Genomic DNA, 23,126 nt, shown 5'->3' on the forward strand with positions numbered 1-23,126 from the left:
TGGCTGCTTAAATATAGTTTAACAAGCTGGAAAACTGGGCCACTGTTTTACATATACTGTATGTCAATTTACAGCTAGCCTTTCAAGTCTTCTCAACAAATCAGTTTTGGCCTGCATTCTATCAGTTTTATTACCATCCTCCACACTACCTCATTCTGTTTTCACCTTAAAAATAGGTTTTTTTTGTTCAAGTCTTTCAATAATTGCAGAAGCATCTCTCTTTCATTCTTATTAAAAATAAATCTGTTTCTTACCTTGGGTTCCCACAATTTCCATATGCAGATGTGCCAATCCACTGGCAGCAGACAAAGCCAATTTAATCATCCCCTCAATAGTTACAGTGTACCGGTTGAGGTAATCAAACAGAGATCCATGCTCATGGTAGTCAGAGACCAACCACAACTGAGTCCAAGTCCCATTATCTATTGGAAAGACAAATATAGGAGGATATATAAATATGGGACAGGTAATTGTAGCCCTATGTTTGTTCTAGAATCCATTTAAGGACAGCAGGGATTATTAGTTGCAATGATAGTATAGCTGTGAAAGATCTTCACAACTATATTTAGGGTAATATACAGTGGTGCCTCACAAGACAATTGCCTCGTGGGATGATTAATCAGCAAGACCATTGTTTTTTGTAATCGCTGTTGTGCTTCGCAAGACGATGTTTTCTATGGATGATTTTCGCAAGACGATTTTTCTCCGTTGGAACACACTAAATAGATTTCAATGCATTCCAATGGGGAACCGCGTTCCGCAAGACAATGTTTTCTATGGAAGATTTTTGCAAGACAGTGATTTTTCCATTGGAACGCATTAAATAGATTTCAATTCATTCCAATGGGGAACCACATTTTGCAAGACGATGTTTTCCTTGCGAGGCACCACTGTATACCCTAAATATATTAGTTCAGCTGTGTACCGTGGCATTTACTATAAGGAATGCTCCTCCTTCAGAATCATTTTGTTCCCCCAGTTTATTACTACAGATGTTTAAGCAGCCTCAATCATATATAGAGGTTTGCAGAGGTCTGTACTGGCAATGGCTCTCCCGATTCAGAGCCTGGAAGTAACAAATTACAAGTAACTTAGTAAACTGCCACCTCTGATCGTCTGTGACCTGGCTGCCAAGGTATAGCAGTATATGGTGGTGGAGCAGAGGGATTTAATACTTAGAAATAGCAATAATTTCCCGCAGTGTAAACAGTTACAGAGTCAAGTCCTTTACTGCTGTATTACGAGGGGGTGCTGATAGGTATTCAGCCTTTCCCAGAAAAAATTGAGCTAGGAAGCTATAAATTGCAGGGTGTATTGGCCAATTTGTCTGTATTCAATGGTGCAAAAATCAACTACCTATGATTTTAACTTATCTTTCATTTTCAGCTCCAAAGTGAACATGGCAGCACCTCTAGAAAAGTTCAATGTGGAAAAGCATAGGACCATAATCAAGTTCCTGTTTCTCCAAGGGAAAGGTACAAAGCAGATCCATGATGATATGTCACAAACTATGGGTGACAGTGGCCCTTCATATGCAACAGTTAAACATTGGGTTGTCAATTTTAAAACTGGCCATTTTGGTGTTGAAAATGAGAAACCCAGTGAAAGGCCTGTTTCTGTCTCTATGCCTGCAAATGTGAAAGCCATCCATGACATGATCATGGAGGACTGCCGAATATCAGCCAAAGGTACTGCTATATATCTGAGAATACCACATGAAAGAGTTGGTGCCATTATCCACAACGAGTTGGAAATGAGAAAGCTGGCAGCAAAGTGGATCCCCAAACTTTTGACAACCAAACAAAAGAGGAAACGGTGGAGTCATTGGTGGCTGTTTTGGAACATTTTGCAAGAAATGAGTCAGATTTCCTGGGCAAACTGGTAAGTGGTGATGAGACATGGAGTTACTGTTATGATCCTGAGACAAAGGAACAGTGTAAGGAATGGAGGCACAGTAGTTCCCCCAGGCCAAAGAAGTTCCCAGTGCAAAGGTCGGTGCAGAAGCAAATGGTAACAGTTTTTTGGGGGTAAGAAAGGAGTTCTGCTGGTGGACTACCTCCAACAGGGTTCAACCATCAATGCAAAATATTACTGTGCTTTATTGATGAAGCTGAGGCAAAACATCAAGGAAAAATGTTGAGGAAAGCTCTCCAAAGGTGTCATCCTGTTGCATGACAACACCTCGTCACACACTGCAGGTGAAACAATGGCAAAACTAACCTCCTTAGGCTTTCAAGCGATGCCCCATCCACCCTATTCTCTTGACCTGGCTCCTTCTGACTATTATCTGTTTCCCAAATTCATAAAACACCTAAAGGGACAACGATTTGGGAGTGTTCTGGAGGCAACTAATACTGCAAATGAGTGGTTACACCAGCAGTTGAAAGAATTTTATTTTCAGGGACTTAAGAAGCTGCAGGACAGATGTTGCAAGTGCATTGACTTCCTGGGGGAATATGTAGAATAGTGTGGCAGTTCCAGCTTCCTAGCTCAATTTTTTCTGGGAAGGCTCAATACTTATCAGCACCCCCTCGTACTATGTGGAAAGAAAAGTACTCTTGTCCCTCAGAGCCAAAGACAAACACTTTACATTGCACACATTTGCATGCAATTAGGCTGTCAAGATATTTTCATGCTGGTCAGGCAAGATGAATACTTTAATTGGCATTAACAGTGATTCCTCGTAACAATATCAATTTCATAAGAGGTATACAAGATCTGGTCTATAATAAAGGAATTATTTTTTCAATACTAGAACAGCTAAACTTTTAAAATGATTTCTCTGATGTAACAACCATGTGCTATATTTAAGTGACTTTTATAAGAGCAGAAACTCCACTCTTTAGGGGCTGGGTTAAGTTGCAGATCTAGAAATTTAACAGCTTAACTGAAATGGAAGCCAAATGACCTTGACGTGAATGAAGTCCTATGGCTTAATGCAACACAAAGTGATCCTAAGAAAGGTTTTGCTTAACACTCCACTCTGACATGAAAGGAAATAAAAGAGTGAAATTCCTGCTAAAATTCAAAAGGGGGGAGTCTCCAAAGTTTTAGAAAGGTTAGTTTTTAATGAAAGCCCACGAGGAGCAATATGTATGCTGGTCTGTAACTGGTATTGCGAAGGAAATTACCTGAACTGCCCAAGTGAAATGTGCTGAGTTCAACGAAAAGCACACCAAATTCACATACTGAACTGCTCACACTCTGCCACAGGACTAATGTGATTCATTCCTCTTGCTTACAAGAGTTGCTAACTAAAGGTGACTGCAACAGTCCATTGTAAAGAGGAAAGTGAAGCACGTCTGTGGTTCCCTTTTGCTTCTCTCACTGGTTTTAGTTGTGACAGCCACTGTATTGTTGCAAAGGGAAAGCTGCCCCTGCAGCTTTGTCTTTGGAGCAGGACAGATCAAAAGCCCACTCCTAAGAGGGTCTTCAATCTCCAAAAATCACCAGCGGCAAACCAGTAGCAATTTTGGTCATGACTCTTCCAGGGCAAAAGGGAGACAGAGGGAGCTTCAGAACCTAGGAAGCTTCTATTTAAGTTAAATTTTACCAGTACCAGCTGGTAAAATTCTGTTGGTATAAATCTACATCAACAGGATTTTGCCCGCTGTCTGTAAAAAGATTATGTTGCCACTTTCAGTCACTGAATATATAAAATGCACATTAACACTTCCAGATACCACATCAGGGCAAACAACAGCCATCAGAGACTTCATCAATACTAACCATCATGCTATAAACTAGATTACAAACAAGCCTTTTACAGAAAATATTAAAAATGTTGTCAATTTTAGCCATGTCAATCTCTCACTGTGCACATTTCATATCTATCTTAAGCTTCAAAAATTCCTGCAACTCTTGTTGGTTTAGTGGAACATTTAAGCAGCAAGGTACCTTTGTTGTCTGCAGCAATAAACCCCAGAATGTTCTCATGCCGCAACATGACGGTCTGGTAGATCTCGGCTTCCCTGAACCAGGATCGTTCTTCTCGTGAAGAGAAGATTTTCACCGCTACATCACCCCCTCGCCACCGACCACGCCAGACTTCCCCAAAACGGCCTTTGCCAATTATTTCTTGAAGGACAATTGTTCGAGCCACAGTACGCTGGACAAAAAGTGGCAAACCTGCCAGACAAAGATGCAGATTAAGAATAAAATAAGACATTCAGAAAACATTCAGGAGTCCAACTTAAAAATCTTCCTAATATTAAGTACCAACGTGTCAAAACCCAAACTACAGGTGACCTGAACAACAGAGTAGCCATGGCACTGAAGCAGGTGCTCAAAGCCGGCAGTTTGATGTACACGGAAGGCCTTTAGAGGCTGCCAATGCTTAGCTCCATACTCAGATCAAGCATAAAGGGGCATGCAGTAATATAGGAAAATTCTTCAGAGGATTCCATAGGAAGGAATGACATGGCAGCATGGAATCCAACATGCACAGCCAACACTTGGTCTTATTGGTTGTTGTGGGTTTTCCGGGCTGTTTGTCCTTTTCAGGAGATTGGGTGATTATGGTGATCAGCATGTTTTTGTTGTGGGTGTTGTAGCAGAATCCCACGTCATGTCTGTCCATCATGGGAAGCTCAAAGGCAGGAGCCTATGAGAGGACAGGAGGGACGGAACCAGAAGGGCAGTTGAAGAGTTAGTTAGACAGACAGTTAGGGAAGAGAGTTGGAGAAAAGAGGCAGTAGATAGGGAATTGAAGAGAGAGAGAGTTAGGAGATTGAATTGAGATAGTTACGACAGCGATTGGAAAGCTGGAAAGCTAGAAAGAATAGGAAATTCAAATGCCATAGAGAATAAGTAGATAGTCAAAAGAATACAGTGGTGCCTCGTTTAACGATCGCTCCGTTGAGCGATGAAATCTCTTAGCGATGGGGTTTGGCCATCGCCAGAGCGATCGCTTAGCGATGGCCCCTATGGGGAAAAATCGCTTTGCGATGATCGCGGGGAAGCGATCATGGCAAAGCGACCCTTTTTGCACAGCTGATCGGCGGTTCCATAATGGCCGCCAGAAAAACAAAATGGCCGCCCACTGTTTTGCCTCGCTTTAGAGGCACCGAAAATGGCCGCCCCTATGGAGGATCTTCGCATAAGGTCAGTTTTTTAAGCCCATAGGAACGTATTAAACACGTTTTAATGCGTTTCTATGGGTTTTTAAAAATCGCTTAACGATTAAATCGCTTAGCAACGTTTTTCCTGGAACGGATTAACGTCGCTAAGCGAGGCATCACTGTATTATAAAAGTAAATAAGAACACATATAAACCCAAGTGAAAGCAAATTATATTTAATGAATTATTCCAAACATCTGTGATTTCTCCTGTGATTTGCATAACATCTATAAAATCAATAAATCTTGATTTAGCAGCACGTGTCTTAGATTTCTCTATTTGGTATTGAGGGAATAATACCTGGTGGCAGCGTGAAGTGAGGACAAGCATCCAGAGGGTGGACTTGTGTTTCAGGGAAAATAAACAAAGGACACAGGGTGCACGTCACAGGTGTATACAACAATACACCCACAAAAAAACATGCTGATCACCATAATCACCCAATCTCCTGAAAAGGACAAAAGCTGTTCCCACAGCTATAAATACTCAACTATTCAACAAACTGCAACAGAGCACAGACAGAGTTCTGACTCCTGTCCTCTAAAGATGCCGGCCACAGAGACTAACGAAACATTAGGAAGAAAAACCTTAAGAACATGGCCAAACAGCCTGGAAAAACCACAACAACCATCGGATCCTGGCTGTGAAAGCCTTTGAGAATACATTCAGTCTTATTACTGAAGACAGGTAGGTTCCCATATCTGCAGCACTGGTATCCACGGTTTCACTTTCTCATGGTTTACCACACCCTATATACAACATATAAGGGTGCCCTCCTGTGGCCTTTGCCCTGCCACCTTGTATGTTACATATATATAGGGTTCCTATATCCATGGTTTCAGGCATCCATGGTAGAGTGTGAAACTGATCCCTTGTGGATATGGGGGTCCTATGGTATATGCTTGTGGGCACTCTTGGCTCATTCTGGAGCTAACTGTTGGAAATTGTGGAACCTTTGAATCAAATCTGACTTCAAACATATACACATGATATTACAGTACATATATACATTACATCTACAGTATATTATTATTATATTATAATAATATCTAGGGGTGGGAAACCTTAGCAGTGCCAATTACCAAATACCATTTTTCAGATTTGCCAGCAGTTCAAGGATCTGGATCTCATACATATGTACATAGGACTTGAGGTTTTGTTTGTATATTTAAGCACTGTAACTTTTAAACACATTAAATGCTATTGTTACGTTCTGTACAATTACTATGGATTTTGTTAACTATAAAATGTGTTTACCTTTAAAAAAAATAATTGGTAAAAACATCTCATCCCTCTAACAATAAAAATATATTCAGTTAAAATGGGGGGGGGGATATATAAAGGGACTCTAGTCACAAAGGGACTTTGACATGTAAAGTTACTGCGACGGGTAGAATCACTGCTACAATAAAAATCTATACTACCTATGGACACCCTTACGACAAGCCTGTCTTTATTTACATTTTGCACTGGGGAAGTGATGCCTAGGTGAGCAACGAATGCATACTCTATGGAACAGAAGATGAGTAAACACTTCCACTCCTGTTTTCTTTTGAGCAAAAAAGGCTACTGTTGTTTGATTTGTGGAAGAGAGAATTCTTTTGATATGCCTACTCTTGGGTGGGCCATCTGGATGCAAACAATTAAGAAGAGAAGAAGGGTAATCTTGGTGGTAGCTTTAAGCCAACCACCTGACTGCGAATGCTTAGAAGGGGGAATGATTGCAGAGTCTGGAAACTTTACAGGAGTTGGCTTAACAGAAGCATACCATATTTTTACACATTAAATTTTAAAACCAATCACATAATCTGGCAGCATGAAAAGAAACAGCTTTATGTTTTATTTATTGTTTTCAAGTATATGCATAACAATCAATGTGTCTGTACCTGACCCAGAGCCAGAGGTAGACAAATCATATACTAGATCTTGCAGGGTTTTGTCCTTGGATAAGCACATCTCACAAGATGGATCTTCCACGTCTAGTCTTTGACGATTATGATATACTCGTTGATGGTGATGAAACACAGAAACAACTATAATCATGATGATAAACACAAGAAAGACTGGTCCTGCAATAACAGCTACCAACTCCACAGGCCCCCAACCTGAAGGAGTTTCATCTTTTTGATGTCCTGCAGGGGAGGAAAAGGATCAATGTTTCAGAATTATTTTCAAAACCAATACATACCCCGTATTGTTGATGGGTTTTTTTAGCAGTGAGCGAGCGAGCGAGCGAGCGAGCGAGAGAGAGAGAGAGAGAGAGAAAATCTGGCAGGAATTTGCATCGGCTATATAAATGACCTCCGGGCCCCTGTGTTTCCCCCTGCACTGCTGTGATGGACAAAAAGGCACTGTGGTACAACATGCACACCATAGGGAAGAGCAGGTTCCTGCCAAAAGCCTCAGCTCCTGACAGTTCCAAACTGCTCTGAACAGATGGCAAACAGTCCCATGTGTGACACTGAGGCAACAAAGAAGTGGCATTCGTGTCTGTTTTCACCTAAAGCATGCCTGTCACTTCATCTCAGTCTGGACTAACTGTGGGTAGTTGCAAATGGAAGCTGATCTCTTTGTTTTTCTCCTTGCAGATAAGTTAGAGGGAAGGTAATAGTTCACTAAATGCTAAACAATGATTTAGAATTATATCCCTAATCAGGTCATTACAATAACAAAGTACTGTAAATTAAAGTGACTCTTGTTTTCAAATCTCATTCCTAAAGTCTTCACCCATGCTGACAACTGATTACAAATGGAATATTGATGCAGATTAAGACAAGCAACTGTTTTAGTTAAGGTAAGTTTCATCACCATCTCCTATGCTCAAGAGTTCTCTATTGTTCTACCAATTTCAAAAGTATTTTTATTTTTGGTTTTTTTGTAGCTGAGCCCCAAAGTTATGGTCAATCATGTTAATAGTAACATCAATCATACTTTATAATCTTAGAATAATAACCATAGAACTGCAGAAAGGGAAAGGGCCCTATGGATCATTGAGTCCAGTCCATCAAGGAGACACAGTGGGGAATTCAACTCTGAACCTCTGGCTCTTCAGCCAGATACCTAAACCACTTGACAAACTATGTGGCAGGGAAAACACTTGTCAGCTCTTGCTGCTTGCTTGCTGATGCAATGCTTTCTGGAAGATAGGAACTAATCCATAAGCAAAACATTTATTTCAATGTGAAGCAATCATCTCCTCAACACGATGGTGCATTTACGTTAGATGTGGGATACTCACTTCCACAGCTAAAAAGTCAATTTTCACTCTTGCTAATTGACTTGGTCAAAATTTAGTCAAATATTTCCCTTAAGCACACACTTAATCATGTTTCAGTATTGTAAAGAACTGGTAATCCTACTCTAAGAACTGTCAGGTCAACAGGCTAGTAGTGTTTTTCTTTTTTAACTTGGCTGCAATGAAACTTACACCCACAAGAGGGACCCAACACAATTCCCTGCTTAGCATGGCAGCACTCAAGGAATCATGAACACAATTCTAAAAGCCTGAGTGACAGCAAATGTGTGAAAGGGAGGAAATCAGCATTTAATAGCAAATCTTGCAAGGTTTCTGTATACAAACATTCTATCCAATCTCTGTGTTCACGATTAAACATGGAAGCTTCCTATTCATATCCTGGGGGATATGAACAGGAAGCTCAGCACCGCAGGTGCCACAACGGTCCATTCTCATCCCCCAGAACCAGCCTGGTCCACTCACCAGGCCCTTGCAGAATGTGTGTCCAACAGTGGCAACATTGCACCAATTGTGGACATAGTCCCCTGCCCCGGCACTGCCCTGCCTTTCCCCTCAGCTGACTGCTTAGCAGCTGAGCAGGGAGACTCTTCTTCCAGCTTCTTTGCCAGAGTGGTTGGTTGCAGGGAAAGGTAGGGCACTGCTGGCAGGACTATGTCCATGACATGGTGCAATGTTGCTGCCGTCAGACATGCAGTGCTGCAAAAAACCTAGTGAGTGAACAAGGCGGGGGGGGGGAAGCATGGGCCGCCGTGGCACCTAGCGTTGTATTCGTATTCCCCAAGATACAAACACGAAGCTCCCATGTCTATTCACAATACCATCAACTGTGCTTACTCATTCTAATGCTTTGGCTTGTATTTTCTCATTTTCTAGTCAAAACAATATTCTCAGTGTTGTGTTAGTGGGGCAGTGGATTGAGTGACGAAGTAGGACTTTGGAGAACATAGTTCAATTCCCTGCTTCAGCCATGGAAGCTCACTGGGGGAGTAGAACTGGTAAAACCACTCCTTTAAAAATCTCACTTACCTTTAAAGCCCTATTTGGGCTGCTACAAGTTGGTTCTGACTCGATGGCACAGAACAAACACAGTCAAAACAAAATAGTTTAGTTATATGGACGTAATTCAACTGCAGATACACTTTAAATAACATTCCAATAAAATGGTCATCAATGAAAAAAAGGTAAAGCTTCTGCTATGTAGCTAGAAGTATACTATTTTGAAGGACCTTTGGTCTCCAAGATTTTTTAAAAAATTTAAACTAGTTTTTAGAAGAATGTTTGAATTTTTATGAATTTTTAAAATCATTTTTAAATGTTTTAATTTCTTTTAATTAATTTCAATCTATTATAAAGTGCTTTGGAAGCTCTACTAGTGGAAAGGTAACAGATGCTTTCAATAATTTTTTAAAAAATATGTGTCCAGAACCAGAAATACAGATGAGATAATTCCTCTCACTAAGCTACACCAAGCATCCAGAGGATGCAGTTATAAAAATAAAGTGTCCTTCTTTTGAAATGAACACATAAAGCCTTAAAAAACCCAACAAACTACTGATCTGAAATGGACATCCACAACAATGTTTTCAGGTATTTTTGGACTGCATCCCCAAATATTCACCAGGAATTATCCAGCCAAAATTCTGGAAGCCACAGCCCAAATACCCAAATCCATAGTTTCTGAACTTTTTATTACCAGTAAGCTCAGAGCCACAATCATTTGCCTCTGAAAAAAGAAATGGGAGCCATGAAGGATTAGGGGGCTAGCAACTTTTTGACCTGAGAGATGGTGGTTCCCAGAATTTCAGGTAGAATTTTTGGAAAATTCTGGGTGCTGCATCCCAAAAAATGTGGAAGTATCATGCCTATCCACAACTCTGACTAATAAATCTGTGCTGGGGCTAAAATGTCAAATATCAGTGATCTTAATCTCCTGAGAGTTTCTGCTGAAAATCAGACAAAATCTAGGTAGTCAAACCATGTTAATAAAGCCTCATTCGTGCCAAATAATTTGAATTTCCCTATTCAAGCTATAATTATAAAGATTAAGAACAAAGTATCTCAAAATGTTTATTAGAAACCCAAGACCAAGATTATAAAAGACAAGTTGCTTTTATTCTGGTTTCTAGACAGTGCCAACCTACTTCTTAATGTAGATGATGCTCTGCTTGCTTGTTTGCCTGCCCGCCTGCCTAAAGGCTGTGTTCTGTTGTTGGGGGCAATTACACTTTCTCACAGGTCACACTCCCAACATTTTGTCCCTACAAGAATACTGGCTTTCCAAAAAGAGTATTTATTGCTTTTGGCTTTGCTAAATGGATTGCGATTGTGCAAGGGGAGTCGCCATGCACTGGCAATTAATCTCTAATATTATAGCGAAACTATTCACCCCCTATTTACTAATTTTTTTTACTGCTCCACTCCCATATTGCAGAAGTAGACTTGTCCACAAAAGTTCATATTAAAATATAGCAGTTAGTCTTTAAGGTGGCATGTTTTTTGTGTTCTTTATTTTTCTTTTGTTTTTGCTGAATACGCCTTTTACTGGCCAAAATCTGGGTATATAGGCCTGCAAATGTAATGTAAATGGCATAACTTTTGGTATTCAATTACTTCAAGTTAAGAAATCATTGTAGACATTATCTGTTGTGTACTCACATGTGTGACACAGCATACAACAGATAATGTCCATACTGACTTCTTGCCTGAAGCAATTTGCCTCCAAAGGTTATGCCGTTTGCATTACAATAGTGTAAAATCACAGCAGAATGCTGGCTATTGTGTACTTTTAAGAAGTGATGGCCTTTGATGGTTAGACCTCCCCTCCCAGTTCCAAAGAAGAGAAAAGTTACTCCCTTCACCCACAGCTCACCATTTAAGAATGAAGAATGCTTATTCGCCCCACCAATGAATAAATTCCAAATAGCATTATTACTTTTATTTCTAAATATGAACTGAATATTGTGCCAAAGCTCTGAGAACCATTGCTGAAGCATAATAGATAAATATAAGTAACACACAAATACAATGTGAATAAAGAGAAATTGACCTTCCTCTTCAGGCAAGCCTCTAAGCCCTAAGTTAACTCAGGAATGCTGTTTTTTAACTTTCTAACTTACAGATTTTTAAATGCTCTTCAATTATTTCCATACTTGATTTTTAAATCTGAATGTATGTTTAAATGGTTTTTAAAAATGTGATATTTATATAGCGTTTTTAATTTTTTAATTTATCTCCTGTGTCCCCTATGGGGCGAAAGGTGGTATATAAATAATTTAAATAAATAAATAAATAAATAAATAAATAAATAAATAAATAAATAAATAAATAAATAAACAAACAAACAAACAAACAAACAAACAAACAAACAAACACACACCCATGCCATGTTTTTTTAAAGTTGGAGGTATAATTTTTTTTAAATGGTGCTGGATGAAGACTAATGAAAACATAGCCATAAGAACTAAAGTAGAGGGTTGTTGTGTTTGCTTGTTTTTGGGGAGGAATGCACTCTTTTCTTCAACTTACCCCTGGGTACCATAAGATCAATTTTATTACAGTAGTCCTTGTAGCAGCAGTATGTGTTGCGTACATCCTCTGAACTGAGGCAGAAGAAGGGTTTTCCAGCAGGAATCAGCTCTCCTTTAGGGATACAGGTCCGGACATGATGCTGCATCCCATTCACGTTTGTTATGGAGACTATGCAGGCACCATCTGTTTCACATGTGGCGTTGGCTTGGTTACATTCAGAACACAAGCACAATAAAGCTGAAGAGGCAAAGAACAGAAATGAAATCTTTGTGAAAAACTTTTCCAGAAACACAACTGTGGTCCCACTGCCCCTAAAACAAGGGTCTATTTTGTCCCAAATCTGTACTGGGATGGAACTGGTCCTAAAATTAAACCAGTAATATTTGTCCATCTCTTTCACTCATAACTATCCTTTATAGAAAGCACACCCTTACTTAAGAGGTGTTCTGTCAATTCCTCTTGGAAAAAGGGATCTCTAACGGAAACACTTTTATAGTGGAGGTACAGCATGCTGGAGATATATGTTGCATCTTAACTTCTGTAATAATTCACCTGTAGGAGAAACTCCTTCCAAGTGTTAATTTTGAACAAATGGAAGTTGCCTGTCTCATGCAATGCAATGGAATACTATGGATGTAATCACCCTGGATCAGTGGTTTCCAATCTTTTTTTTACTTGTGTACCCCTTGGCAGCCTATTTCCATAAATTTTACCCTTCATATCAGGGGGGCAGGGCTAGTCTTCAGGCTGCTTCCTCATCGCCTCTGGTGGTGTGCACAAGCATGCCAGCAAAGGGGTTAACATCTGTAAGGCATTTTGTCCTGTACAAATCGCTGTTGATAGGAAAGGAGCAGGTAGCACAAGCCCCTGGGTTAGTGATAGGACAAGAATGGACACTGCCTCAGAGTGAAAGCGAATTGGCTGGGCTCTCACGTGGTGAGTGGGGAAAGAAGGAAGAAGTCAAGAGATTTCTCACTTCTCAGGGTGCAAATAAGCAGCTTATATTGTTGTTGTATGGACCTTTTCCCACCAGTATTCATATTTTTGAGTACCCCTAAGTGTTCTGGTTTGTATCCTGGGGGTACACATACCCCAGGTTTAAAATCACTGGACTAGAATAATGATCAACAGGGCATGCTTCAACAAATCTTATTAAAAGTTGGGAGCACTTTATCTGCAGAGAAGTAGCACCATTTCTGGCAGGAGTGAGAATTTCAGCTAGGGTTAGGGAGATCCATCTACTGTAATTCACATTCAGAACACTTAAAGTGCTTCAGTACTAACTCCTGAAAAGACAGGCACATCTCTTGAAAAACAGTAAACCGCTGACTGGGTTAAATAACAGTTAACAAACTGTGATTAGACTGCATATCTGAAGTGAAAGGCTCAGTTCCCTGACTGTACAGTAATTCCGAAACTTAGATACTGTACCAGCAATATGCTTTAGTACAGTATATCATTACCAATAAGTTATTTGAAGTAGGATTCTGTTCATTAGAAAAAGCTCTTTAAAAAAAAAAACAGCTGTGTTCCTCCATAGCAATGGCAGCGGAGTTCAGACAAATTAAGAACTTCAGTCAAGGACAAATGGCACAAAAACAATGAACCCCAGTAACATCAGGTCTGACTTTAAATTTGCTGATAGATACATGGCTGATAGATACATGGCTGCCTGCATGAATTTAGTAGCTGTAACTGATCTTGAAAACCCCTGTCAATACTTTAATTCCTTGATTAAAGCCTCCAGAAGTCTGGTTGGGGGAATTACTGCAGACTTCTGAGAGTTGTAGTCCACACATTCAGAAAATCACATGCCTAATAGGTGAAGAAGCTCTGTCTTGCAGAGCAGGTGATGTCTGCCTTCTACTACAATCCTACTGAGACATTCATTCCATTTTTAAAATTACATCTTTGCAAGAGTCAATGCAACCTGATTCATTCAACAATATGGCTTTGGAGGAGAGTTTAACAGCTATGGTGGCCTGCCAGAAAGAGAGTTTACAACAGAGGAAGGGAAGAGATGTTTTGGCAAAAAGAAAAATATATTATTCATTCCTACAAACTCTATCTTTAACTTTGCCTTTACTCATAACCTGCTGTTTACTCTTATACCTTTTTTCTCTGGGTTAAGAGCCCAGAGGAAATTAGTTTCCTATCCTCACCTTAGAATGTTCCCTCTGTCATACATTCAGTAAGTGGCCTGGGACAAGTTCTCACATCATCATACTTCCAAAAAATGTATTATACACCAATGCCCCTTACAACTGTAATAAGGAAGTCATATGAGCTCACAATTGAATTCAAATGATCCCTCAAACACCTGTTTTGCTGATGAGAAATATGCCATTCTTACACTCTGCCCTTCTCATACACCCAATTCATACCTCAATTATAGAGTTCCTTCATCATCTGAACTGGGAAAACTATTAGTGATAATTTCCAATCCATAGTGTATGCGTGCATTTTACACCACTGCTGACCTTTGCCTGACTGAAGAAGACAGGATACAAAAACTCCACAGAATATTAACCCCAATTCTCCCTCATAATGCTAATTTAAAGCAGTAGCTGCTTGAACTTTCCTCTTCCCAGTTCTCCTCTGTACATTCCTTCCCTCTCCCTTCTAACAGGCTCAAATGCAAAAAGTATGCTTGACTAGGGTTAAAAAGAATAAAGCAGCAGCAGAAGGATTTGTGGGTGCTATGCGCCATCAAGTCAGAACTAGGGTAGATAAAAACATCAATGATTTTTTAAAAATTGAAATAATTTAAAATATGATATTTTATTTAATTTTTCAAAAATTCTATTTTTAAAATTTAAAATGATTTAAATCAAATCTACTTTAAAGTAATTTAAATCAAATCCACTCTGGTCAGAATCAACTTAGAGAGACTCTCTAGTAGGACTTTCAAGGTAAGTGGGATATCCAAAGAACGGTTTTATCAGAACTGCCCCCACCCCCTTCTATGGCTAAAAAGGATTCAAAATCTGGTCTCCCAAGTCCTAATCACTGAGTAAGGAGGGGTAATTCATATGCACAGCAGCAACTAACACTTCCCCCTCATGCTCCCTTAAGATAATTCCCAGGTCTCAGATCTAAGAACATATATTCGCCTACACTGAATACTAGTCCATCCTGCGCAAGGCCACAGATATGTGCTACAGCATAGGATAAAAAACTGTATTCTATTTGTCACTTGAAGCACAAAACAGATGTCAAAAGTTCACATCTCAAGCCTCCAAGCGGAATCTGTTCTTCTCTCAAGGTGCTTAGACAAAAGTGTAGCCAAATCTCAAAGCAGCAAGGATACATTTAATAATGTCAAGGAGAAGGGTGGGTGAACTTAATAAGCATACCATACTTTCTTCACCAGTCATCAGATCCTATTTTCCCAGAGGGGATAGAAAGCATGTCTGCACTTGCTGCAGAGAGTATCATGCAAAAAGTTAGATGCAGTTTAAGACATGTACAATATTTTCAATGGATTACATGCAACACCTCACAAAAAATTATCAAAATCTTATTGAAAAGGCATCATAATATCAAGTCAATTCACAATTGCCTCTCATTCCAAGTTCAATTCTATTTGTTGTGGCTATACCAGTTTTCCTTCCTCTACTATGAAATCAGGTCATGATTAGAATTTAGCTCTACAAGAGCTACAGTATTTTTCACTCTATAAGACTGCCCCCCCAAAAGTGGGGGGGAGTCTGTGCATCTTATGGAGCGAAGCTGACGATTTCGACCCCACTGGCCCTGTGGGGGGATGGAGAGCCTCCCAAGGGTCCGAGTCTGCCTTCCAGGACCCTTGGGAGGCTCCCCCCACCCCCCACGGTGCCAGTGGGAGGCAAAATCGCCAGCTTCCAGGACCCTTTTGAGGCTTGGAAAGCCTCAAAAGAATCCCGGAAGGTGACAATTTCACCCCCACTGGCCTCGTGGGGGGTGGAGGAAGCCTCCCAAGGGTCTGAGTCTCCCTTCTAGGACCCTTGGGAGGCTCCCACCACCACCCCCCATGGGGCCAGCGGCAGCGAAATCGCCACCTTCTGGGACTCTTTTGAGGCTTGGGAAGCTTCAGAAGAGTCCCTGAAGATGGTGATTTCACCCCCTTTGGCCTCCAGGGAGCAGGATGAGCCTCCAAGGGGTCCTGGAACACACTCTAGGACCCTTTGGAGGCTCACCCTGCCCCCCGCAGGGCCAGTGGGGGCAAAATCGCCACCTTCTGGGACTTTTCTGAGGCTTGGGAAGCTTCAGAAGAGTCCCTGAAAGTGGCAATTTCACCCCCTCTGGCCCCCGGGAGGGCTGGCCGAGCCTCCAAAGGGTCCTAGGGTGTGTTCCATAAGACGGACCTCTCCATAAGGCTCACCAAATGTTTAGGAGAAGAAAACAGATTATTTTTTCCTGTTTTCTTCTCCTAAAAATTTGGTGTGTCTTATGGAGAGGTGCGTCTTATGGAGCGAAAAATACGGTATACTTTATTTGTTTAGGGACACACACCTGCCTTTCACAATTTGCTTTTCCATATTAAGAAAGAACAAAGATATAGCCCTCGCTGTGATGCAGTTTTCTGACTGCAACCTTTACACTTTCTTTCTGCAGAATGAACAAAGGAAAAAATATGTAAGAGCAACTCAGAGCACTGTTATAGGCAAAAAGCTCATCTTGCATGCTAAGCAGGTCAGGTCCAGGTCAGGCATTTACATGACAGTTGCAAGGAAATATCCAAGATACTGCAGGACATCATGATGTATAGTTAAAACACTCCTCTATATCAGCATGGAAGCAAAAGTTCTAGCACAGTGCTGGGCTGGCAGGCAATAGAAACATGGTCTTCGTGAACTGAGTGACTCTCAAGGGAACTGGATAAACATCAGAGTAATTATATTAAAATCTCCTATATACACATTTCAGTTGGAACTTGGTACAGTTTTCCTCAGCTTTCTCTTCAAATTGCTGCAGTAAGTTGCAAGATAGAAGTTCCATCATGATATAATAAAAAATGTTACTGGATATATATTTTGTCTGGGTGTCATATAAGGTAAGATGTTTTAAAAGCCTGTTAGAAACTAGTTCTTTTCTCAAGAAGAGTTTTCTTCTCAAGAGTAGTTCACAAGAGATAAACACAGATTAGTACTTCAACCTTGCTGTCTGGCACAAGGAGATATCCTGTCTATTTTGGGACAGGGAGGGGGGATCAAAAACAAAAAGACTCAGCTGTTTCAAGATGGAAAAGGATACTATGCATGCAAATTATAGTGACTGGGAAAACCTACTTTATTATGAATGTATTATTAAAAACTACTTAAAGGTTACATTGTAAAGGCCATTGAGTTAATCAGTTTTTTGCAGTTTGGCTGCCAAAAAACCTCACTGAGAATATGACAGGACTAAATATGGCAAAGTAAGCACTGTGAAGTTTAAGTAATACATGAAGTATATTTTTGAGTGTCCTCCCTTTACTATTAAGCCTTTAAGTGGTTGTGATTATGTGTGGAAGATAATTTCAGTTAATTATGGTGTTAATTAAATTGAAGACAAGATCAATTTGAAGTTGTAAGAGATAAAAGTTATATCTTTTAGTTCACTCTTCCTGGACTTTTAAGTGAGTGCAAACGTAATGTAAAAAACTTTCAAGTGTTAAGTAGCAGGGAAGGGCGCAGAGAAAAGTAACATCATGAAGACAATGTCATTTGATTTAAGCATTCTTTAAAACATTAAATTAAGAAACTCTTCAACTGATTCTATGTCATTTCTATTAAATAGTTAACAAAACTTCCAGAGACCAGGAGATGCACGGAAAAAGAAAAGTTTTAAAGCCCCATGATTCTGGATTGCCAGTAATAGGGATTGCTATTTAAGCATGGTCATAGGGAGCCTATTTTTGTTTTATCCTTTTTTCATCCATGCAAAACATTAAGTTTTGCCAGAGGTGGCAAATGCTGGGTGGGAAAAGGTTTACCATACGTTGATTAGATACATGAATATTTAGAAACAACTGTCCATGCCAGATTGATACTGAAGCTTTTAATCTTTTACAGCATGTATGTGGTACTACTTTCCCTCTAAATGCCCTTTAGTTTAAAGGCTTCTAATAGTGGACCTCAATCACACTGTCCTCATCAACTATATACGGTACTAGAAATCTGTACCAATTTAACAGGAAGAAAACTTTAGAGTTGGATGGATTTCTTGCTATCTAATGATCAAGGGCAGAAAATAGCAATGAAGCAACTATCCACCCACCAGACAGAAGCACACAATAATAAAACCAACAAAAGAATCCCAGAGGCAATGGCAAACAAAATTCAGATTCAAATCCAAGGATCTGAGAGAGTATCAAAAGTAGAGGATGTTCCTGAAGGCCTTTTGTAAAAGCTAAGATTTCACACCTTTCCTGAAGATTAGAAGAGATGAAGTCTGGCAAATACGTATCAACAGGCAAAGTGTTCCACAGTGTTGCAGCCACTAGTGAGAAAGCCCAGTTTCTGGTCGTAGTTTTCTTGACCTCTCTAGGAGTGACCACCTTCAAGTCTGGATATACCAGGTGGCCCAAGCAGACAATCTTAAGGAGAGACACTCCCAACAGGAAACCGTTAAGAACCTTCTAAGTTAGCACTAGCACTTTAAATGTAGCATGGAAGAAAATGGGAAGGCAATATAGGCTAGTCAGGATCAGGGGAAATGTAATTGTACCTACATACTAACCTAGCCGCTGCATTTTGCACCTGCTCTAGTTTTCATGTCGCCTTCAAAGGCAGTCACACATAGATAGCATTACAGTAGTCAACCCTAAAGATTATCAATGAATGGACCAGTGTGGTTCTGGAATTCCTGTCCAGAAAGGGCCACAATGTGCAATCTTCTGAAAAGAGGGGGGGAGGCAGACCCCATCCAAACCAGGCAAGATACCTCCTAACAGGGCAGGCTCCCCTCCCAACAACATGATCTCTGTCTTGTCCGGATTCACTTTCAACCCATTAGCCTTTGTCCAATCCATAACCAAGGGCAAGCACCCCTACAGAGTCCACACAGCTTCCACTGCTGATGACAAAATGGACAGATGACCTCCCCAACATTTTTGATGTTGAGCTTCAGACCATTTTGGCGCTCATTAAGAAGTTCTATAATTTCTCCTCATTTTCTGCCATCAGAGTGGTATCATCTGCATATCAGAGGTTGTTGATATTTCTTCCGGCAATCTTAATTCCATCTTGGGATTCCTCCAGTCCGGCCTTTTACATGATGTATTCTGCATATAAGTTAAATAAGCCGGGGAACAATATACAACCTTGCTGTACTGCTTTCCTAATTTTGAACCAATCAGCTGTTCCATATCCAGCTCAAACTGTTGCATCCTGTCCCACGTATAGATTTCTCAGGAGATATGTGAGGTGGTCAGGCATTCCCATTTCTTTAAGGACTTGCCATTGTTTGCTGTGGTCCACACAGTCAAAGGCCTTTGCATAATCAATGAAGCAGAAGTAGACATTTTTCTGGAACTCTCTGGCTTTCTCCATAATCCAGTGCATGTTAGCAATTTGGTCTTTGGTTCCTCTGTCCCTTCAGAATCCAGCTTTTACTTCTGGGAGTTCTCGGTCCACATACTGCTGAAGCCTACCTTGGAGGATTTTGAGCATAACCTTGCTAGTGTCTGAAATGAGTGCAATTGTACAGTAGTTGGCGCATTCTTTGGCACTGCCCTTCTTTGGGATTGGGATGTAGACTGATCTTTTCCAATCCTCTGGCCACTGCTGAGTTTTCCAAACTTCCTGGCATATGGAGTGTAGCACCTTAACAGTGTCATCTTTTAAGATTTTAAATAGTTCAACTGGAATGCCATCACTTCCACTGGCCTTGTTGTTTGCCATGCTTTCTAAGACCCACTTGACTTCACTCTCCAGGATGTTTGACTCAAGGTCAGCAAGTACAGTATCTGTGTTATCCAAATCTTTTTGGTATACTTCCTCTGTGTATTCTTGACATTCTTGATGTCTTCTGCTTCTGTTAGGTCCCTCCCATTTTTGTCTTTTATCATGTCCATCTTTGCATAAAATGTTCCTTTAATATCTCCAAGTTTCTTGAACAGATCTCTTGTTTTTCCTTTTCTATTATTATCCTGTTTCTTTGCACTGTTCATTTAAGAAGGCCCTCTTGTCTCTCTTTGCTATTCTTTGGACGTCTGCGTTCAATTTTCTGTAACTTTCCCTATCTCCCTTTCATTTTGTTTCCCTTCTCTGCTATTTGTAAGGCTTCAATTAGAATAAAGTAATTATCAGCATAGGTACTGATATACACCTGTACCATGCATGTCCACTGCACAGTGCATCTGATGCTAAATAGAGGAAGGCATGTTTTAAAGTACAGTATTACTACTTCTACCTTTTGTATTCTGCTGCTCCAAAGTGCCAGCAACAACCTGTACTGGCAACTTGGAAGGAGCTATAATAAAACTGCAGCCCTACTTGCCAGGGCTGGTGCTTGTTATATGAAAACAGGTATGTCAGTCTGAACCCCTCGAGGGAAGAATTAAGCTTATGATTGGGCAGCCAAAAAGAAAATTTGGTGGGGGGTTAAAGCAACATCTGCAGTTCTAGCACTTCAAGTTCTGACTAGTGACAGCTTTCTGCATCAATAAAGCCAAAAGTGAGTAATTTCACCTTATTCATAAACTAGCAGGCACTTAAGGGGCAAATACAAGTTCTTTTCACAAAGCCATTTGAAACACAGCTGGGAATGTTTAGGTAAGACTTTTTTTTTTGAACCTTAACAAAAGCAAAATTCAAATCAGACTTTTCAGCAGTTAAATGGTGCTGAAGAAGAGGGAGGAGGAGGAGACACCTCTTATTAAGTAAAGTATGAAGTTCTTTTAAGCAAAACAAGATTCCTGGATTTGACATGATAATGAGAGTTCCTGTGTTTAAGATCTTTATCTACCCTCTAATAAAGTGTCTAAAGAAGCATTAAAAGAAAGGTGCAACATAAGCTTATTGTGCATTATATTTACAGTATATCTTTTTGGCAGGTTTTTGTCTGACATTTTTCTCCAAGACAGACCCAACTCCAAAAGAAGCTATTTAAACAAGCCTAACATTAAACTTCACAGCCTCAAAATGAAAGCTGTGTTCTTGCTCAAGATCAGGGGTGCATTTGATGAAGTGAACTGACACTGTGATTTCATCAGAGACAGAACACAGATTTGCTCCGACATAAATCTGACTAATGGAGTGAAGGTGTCCCCTTTTGTTTCTCCTTCCCCACTTCCAACTGTACACTATTTTCCAACACTGCCGTAAGGCAAAATATAGGACAAATAAAGTTAACTCCTCCAATTAATTAATACGGAGCTTTTGAAAATCAAGATATTTTATTATCTGATAAATTTATATGCCATTCTTCCATCTAAAATTCTCACAGCAATATACATTTTTAAAAAGTCACACAGAAATCAATGAAATGCAGTATAAAAGCTCAAGGATGTGCAGCCACAACAAATCAAAGAAACTATAAAATGGCTAAAATCAGTTACAAAGCATGTTGTAACTCTCTCTCCCTCTCTAATTCTCTCTCTCTCTCGTTCATTAATTAGATACCTAAGTCCCAAGACTGTAACATTGTCAACAAGTGTGCTGCATCTGTTTCCAAATCTAGACCGTCATTCCTTGTGTTAAAACGATTGCTAGTAGTGAAGGGTCAATATAGCTTTACATTAGTACTGCTTGGGGAGAAGGAAATGGAAGCAAGAACATTCCAGATTTTGCGAATGAATTTTCAAATTCCTGGAGAGTTTTTTATTTTCCCAGCATTTTTAAAAAGTGTCTGGACAAATATCTGAAGTAGACTGCAGACTTAACACTATTTCTGTTTCTTGAAAATCTTATTAGCAGGAGTCATACTAGTTTTCCAGGCAATAGGCCATACTAATCAAGTGATTAGGATCAAATATTCCATGAAGCCATTTCTCAGTGCAATAAGACCTCTTTATGTGTGGAATACCTTTTCTTGCAATTTGGTGTCATTCAGCAACAGGAGAAATTTCTGAGTTGTAGTAGGTATGTAAAGACAGGTATAATATATTGTGCTTTCTAATATAGGATTGCAACCATGGGAGATTCCGCTTTGAGCCTTGGACAAGTCATATTAAACAGAAATACACATTTCACTTAGGAATAAGTAATATTCCTGAGCCACTTTCTCTATAAACCTCCATCCTCCAACCCATCACTTTTAATTAGCCATATGCAACTGCAAAGGAACCAGTCTGGTGTATTGTATCAGTATACTGTATGTTGTTATTTGAATAATTATGTTGTAAACTGCCCAGAGAATGCTCTAAGAACTATGGGGCGACATATAAGTCAAAATAACAACATCAACATATGTGCTACAACTGCTGGGATTTCCAATAACAGTGTTTTTCAGATTTATGTAATTTATTTACAATCAAATATTAGTTTGTTTCAAGTTTATTTATTTATTTATTTTTAAAATTATGCTTTGAAGAGGTAATAATTCTATCTTGAATACTGTATTTGCTTATTAGTATTTAAGTGACCTTCTAATCAATCATATACCCTCACTCTAATGGGCAACTTGTATTTATTTTCTTAGACTGTGCTGTTAAGGAGAGAGGAGAATCTGTGCATTTCTAGCTGTTTAATTACTCTTTCATCAGATCTGACAAAGATACGTCTTGCTTCCAATTCCTTCTCTATAGTACTAACACGAAGCTATCTTGTCCCTTCACTCTTTTCCATTCTGCTAATACAAGAAATGGTTGCCTGAATTTGGAAAGAAACAAATATGGCACACCTATTGACACAAATCTGTTGTACTTCACTAAGGCTAGTGCATTAGTGGATTGCTGTGGAAGTCTGAGGGTGTGATTAGATAGCACTTGTCTCATAGTTTGATCTGCTATGGGGAGAGGCTGGTTCAGTCCTACTGCAGACAATTAGACAACGTAATTACAGGAGCGAATTAGCCCATCCCCGGAGCATTCTTACACGCATCTTTTTGGGTCCCTTTCAGGGGTTACTTTTCTTTGGTGCAGGTAGGATCACTTCATTTTGGTTCATTTCCAACATGTGTACTCTCTGGGATCAAACCAAAGCAGAGCTTGTACCTTCCAATTTGCCTTCCACTTTCAATTTTCCAATATCATTAAGTGGCTTAAAAAACAGCTAAGCCACTTCATGATATTGGGAATTAAATACTACTACTGCTTTT

At 39.8% G+C, this 23,126-nt stretch overlaps 1 protein-coding gene across 1 annotated transcript in view; it reads right to left on the reverse strand.

Annotated features, from left to right (window-relative positions):
- Positions 1 to 23,126, reverse strand: part of ACVR1B (activin A receptor type 1B) — a 37,475-nt gene that overhangs the window by 6,577 nt on the left and 7,772 nt on the right. Inside the window, exons 2-5 of the mRNA XM_020784576.3 lie at positions 11,901 to 12,140; positions 7,006 to 7,251; positions 3,898 to 4,128; positions 255 to 422 (exon numbers count right to left, since the gene is read on the reverse strand). Of these exons, the coding sequence (XP_020640235.2) occupies positions 255 to 422; positions 3,898 to 4,128; positions 7,006 to 7,251; positions 11,901 to 12,140 (885 nt within the window). The remainder of the gene's footprint in view (positions 1 to 254; positions 423 to 3,897; positions 4,129 to 7,005; positions 7,252 to 11,900; positions 12,141 to 23,126) is intronic.

This window comes from Pogona vitticeps, chromosome 2, assembly GCF_051106095.1.
Source record: "Pogona vitticeps strain Pit_001003342236 chromosome 2, PviZW2.1, whole genome shotgun sequence".
NCBI classification, from domain to species: Eukaryota; Metazoa; Chordata; class Lepidosauria; order Squamata; family Agamidae; genus Pogona; species Pogona vitticeps.